Here is a 4432-nt window from a genome sequence, read left to right on the forward strand (position 1 = left end):
CCTAAAATTAAATGCTATTAAGCAAAGTTCCTTTGAAGAGGTATAAATAAATAACAAAGGCACAAGGAATATGTGGTGTCTTCCCCCACTCCTAGCCCTCCTCGGCGGGGCTATCTCCCGGGGAGTGTACAGCCAGGTGGGACCTGGTTTCAGCCTCAGCAAACTGGCTTCACCTCCAACAGTGCCACATGCTACGGCGGACCCGGGCAGGTGTCAGCGGGGACAGAGCTTAAGGCGACCCCTTGCTCCTCCCGCCATGGTTTCCAAAGGCCACCCATCCAGCGCCGAGAAACCTTCCCCTGTACTCGCAGCTTTGTTTAAAACGGACCTTCAGTTTACAACTGTCCATCAATCTAGAAATCAAGGTCTACTAAATTTATGTTTGTCTGAACACTTTCTAAATTAATATTCTGCCCTGTCCAGCTCACCTGGTTTATCAAAGACTCAGGGCGGGAAACAGTTTTTTAAAAATTCCACATGCCAAGCCTTACACATTCCGCGCCACAGAAAACAGACTGCAAACTGCCTCAAAATTGTAGACCGCTATGCTGTTTACAAAGCGTTTTGCACATACATCATCACATGTGATGCCTTCACACGCTTTAGTGTCAATCCTGGCAAACCCAACAGCTACCAAATAGGATGTATTAGTCTTCAAGAATTGTAGCATCAGCACTAATAATAAAACAGCTACGAAAGGTCTGCTTTTCTACCTCCTCTGGCTGGCTGCGATTTCTCAAGTGACAACTCTGGGCATTCGGCACGCACAGCGGCTCCCAAGCCTTCAACGTGACACAATGCTAGTAGAGGCACGAGAGGGGAGCTAGCCCCAGGAGGCCAGGAGTGCTCGCGTGCACGCCAGGGAGGGGGCGCGGGCCGTGCGGACCCGAGCGCGGACGTGGGAACGCCGCACGAGGCGGGACTCCATTTCCTCCAAAGCAGCCGAGGTTGGGCGAACGCCAAGCAAACAAGGCAGCTGCTCCCGTGCCGGCGCGTTCCGCGCGCTCGGGGAATCCTCTGGGGTGATTCAGAGGTTCAGACTCCTGGGAGGGCCAACCGAGCTTGCAGCCCCGGGAGGTGCTATCAACCCGAACTTAGAAAAAAGCCCGAGGCGCCGAGCTGACGCCAGCAATTTAGAAAGGTGACCCTTGGCCCATCTCGCTGGGGTAGGAGTGCAAAACGGATAAAGTTACAGCTCGCAACACACGCAGATGGAAAGTCGGGGTAGGGGGGCGCTCCCAAGGAGCCCGGCTGCTGAAGGGGGTGTGGTCGGCAGGGCTTTTATGGGAGTGGGGGTGGAGGCACGTCAGTCGGGCCCCGGGAGGCGCCTCCACAGACTGGGTGGGTGGGCTAAGACCCCCGCGCGGGATGCCGCGTGTCTGGGGCGCCCCGCCACGCGCTCGCTCGCCGGCTCACCGGTGATGTCCAGGTATAGGTCGTCCTGCTGGTCCAAGCGGTGCAGTTCCTGCGACGTGGAGCTGCGGCTCTTCTTCACTCCATGCGAGGACGCCGAGCAACGCCGCGAGCAGGGGGGCGCGGCGGCCCAGCTCGGCCGCCGCTCGCTCTTCCGCTTCATGGAGGCGGCCGCGGCCCGTCAGGGGGCCACGACCATGGCCCCGAGCGTCCGCTCGCCCGCCGAGGCCCCCGCCAGCCCCGCGCGCGGGCGCTCGGGGCGGCGGGCGCGGAGCGGCGCTGCAGGGACGGCGGGCGCCGGTCGAGCCCGGCGGGAGGCGGCCGCGCAGGAGGCGGAGGAGGGGCCGGGCCCACCGCGCCTGCCCCGCTCCCTCCTGCGGCCGCCGCGGGACCCGCGCCGCAGCCCTGGCTACAGCGCCTCCTGCCGCCGCCGGCGCCCCCCAGCCCGCCCCCAGGTGCCCGCAGCCCGCTGGCGCGGCTGAGGCGACGGTGCTGCCGCCGGCGGCTGGGGCTGCCCGGGGTAACCGCGCGCGCCCACCGCGGCCGCGGACGCTGCTGCTGAGGGGCGGGAGCACAGCGGGACGCGGTTCCCGGGGACCCCAGGAGGGCTGTTCCGTGGAGCTTCATTCACAAAAAAGGGCCCACAACCCTCCTCGGGGCCCGCAGACTGGGGCTTTTCATTGGTCAGTGAGACGTGACGTCACGCGGACGGGGCCTTTCTACAGGCAGGTACCCGGTGACGCCATAAAGAAAAGTCTGAGTGGTTCCGCCAATCAAACATAAAAGTGTGCTCGCGACCCTCCGCCTACCCCCAACTTTTGTTTCTTCTGTGTTCGTCCAGTGCCAAGACCCGAGGTCGCCAACTTCCTTTAATGAGTCACCAAAGCTTTACACAGCCCCACCCTAGTAACTTAACTCCAGTTCTTTGGCATGTATATTTTTTTTTAAGTATTTCTGGGTTTTCCCTGTAATTGCGCCAAGTGAAAAGGACTCTTGCCCTGGCTGCTGGCTTGGAAAAAGAGTATGGACTGATAAAATTGTCCGCCGCTCTAAGGTAAAGTTGGTTTCACAACTTAAGAACTATTTAAATCACCCATACTCTTTATCGACATATGTTGTGCCCAGCATTCAAAAAGACTAAGCCAGGCTTCTGAAGGAGTCGATAAACCCACCGTGAAAACACGATCTACGGTAGGGTTTGCCTCCTAGTTAGTCTTCTCGGAGTCCAGTACCCCCATTTAACTCAGTAATTTTACACACAGTTGCTGAGTTTTTCTTACCTAAGGTGTTGACAGATAAAATGATTGAAGTATTGAATGAAGCAAGTGGCAAATTTAATCCTTGAGCTTTCATCTTGCAAACTGTGGGGTTGTCTCTCTTTCTTCTGGGTTAAAATAATGCCTGGTATTTCTGAAACTTAACCAAAACTCGTTTTGGTGGGACTTTAAACAAATTTCCATGGTAACATCTAAGAAGGTGAATAGATTGGAGGGCAGTCTTAAATTTTCATAGCCCCGAGTTTTACATCTTGCAAGCGATTCTTAATTTTTCACCAACGTTTTAACGTTTTATCCTGCAGTTCTGCAATTACTGCCAGCCTCTAGAAGAGGAAGATGAATTTTAGTCAATCCCCCTAGAAGCGTCTTAGAAATGCAAATTTTGATGGAGTACCTCCCAGAGGGGCTATTTGACTTCTATTGTTGAAGGCCTTCACCCTTTAGCACTGCTAATTAAGGAGGAAAGGGGGCTGGGGAAAAAGATGGTTCTGCATCACTGACTCAGCTGAACAGTCTGGAACTACAGATCAGCCACTTAGACCAGAAGCTTAGTAATCATGTTCTTTCCTCCCTGTTTCCCCTAAGGAGCTCAGTGAAGGCCTTAAATTAAAAATGGTCCACCTGTTTGTCTGCAGGGGCAGCAATAAAGCAAAAGACTTGGAAGCTTCTAGAATGCTATGCAAATGAGTCCACGTTAAGCAGAGACCTATCCTTCCAGGTCCTCTACTTTGAGTAGAAAAAGGAGGCCTTACTGGCCTTAGGAAAGTAGTGGAAAGGCCACCTTTTCCCAGATCATCTGAGATTTTGCTAGAGTCTTTTCTTTTGTTTATTGAGGTATAATTGACATATAACGTTACATTAGTTTCAGGTGTACAACATAAGGATTTGATATTTGTATATAGTGCAAAACAATCACCACAGCAAGTCTAGTTAACATCCAAGTAGGTCTTGTTTTGAACAGATAGATACTACATGGGAGTTGTTTTCTTGGCTCCCTAGAATTAAAGACATTCAAGTACCCTATGACATTCTATTTATTTGAGGGTCGCTTATCTAAATGTCAAACTAAGACTGAAGTGCCAGGAAGTTCACTTACATCAGTTCATTTTCTTTCAACTACAAATTTAGTGTTTAGACTGGAAATTCTAACAAAATGCATATGATTCCAATAAATGAGGGAAAAATATAATAAGTACAGATAATTACACTGTTTAAGCATTTTCACATTTTACAAACAGAATTTTATGCTTTTGTTAGTATAACATTGTTAAGAAAGTATATAATTACAGTTTGTAAATTTGCAGAAATGTCTCACATTCTTGGGAATAGGAAATCCATACACTAAGTACACACACTGAAATTATTTTATTTTTTTAACGTTTATTTATTTTTGAGAGAGAGCACAAGTGGGGTAGGGCCAGAGAGAGGGGAGGATACAAAATCCAAAGTAGGCTGCAGGTTCTGAGCTATTAGCACAGAGCCTGATGCAGGGCTCAAACTCACCAACCTCCAGATCATGACCTGAGGCAAAGTCTGACACTTAACCTTGCTCTCACACATCGAAATTTTAAACCCTGTTTATATTTTCTTTTTAGGTCATGTTTAGGTAGTGACAGAAAAGTGGTCTTTCTACGATATTTGTTTTCATGTGTGGCACTTCTCTTGAGTAATTTGACTCTTACTGACATTTAATAAGCTAATCTCTAAGCTCTGAGAAATTGGCCATAAGAAATGTAGTTCAG

At 50.8% G+C, this 4432-nt stretch overlaps 1 protein-coding gene across 11 annotated transcripts in view; it reads right to left on the reverse strand.

Annotated features, from left to right (window-relative positions):
- The window catches only part of CDC14B (cell division cycle 14B), a 109057-nt gene extending 107310 nt beyond the window's left edge, over positions 1-1747 (reverse strand). For 3 of the 11 annotated variants that reach the window (XM_045469245.1, XM_045469249.1, XM_045469251.1), the window contains exon 1: positions 1417-1667. In XM_045469245.1, the coding sequence (XP_045325201.1) occupies positions 1417-1576 (160 nt within the window). In that variant the 5' untranslated portion in view covers positions 1577-1667. Of the gene's footprint in view, positions 1-1416 lie in introns of all 11 variants that reach the window. The other 8 variants (XM_045469246.1, XM_045469254.1, XM_045469253.1 and 5 more) reach the window with 5 other exon arrangements.
- Positions 1748-4432: the final 2685 nt, after the last annotated feature.

This window comes from Leopardus geoffroyi, chromosome D4 (genome assembly GCF_018350155.1).
Source record: "Leopardus geoffroyi isolate Oge1 chromosome D4, O.geoffroyi_Oge1_pat1.0, whole genome shotgun sequence".
NCBI classification, from domain to species: domain Eukaryota; kingdom Metazoa; phylum Chordata; class Mammalia; order Carnivora; family Felidae; genus Leopardus; species Leopardus geoffroyi.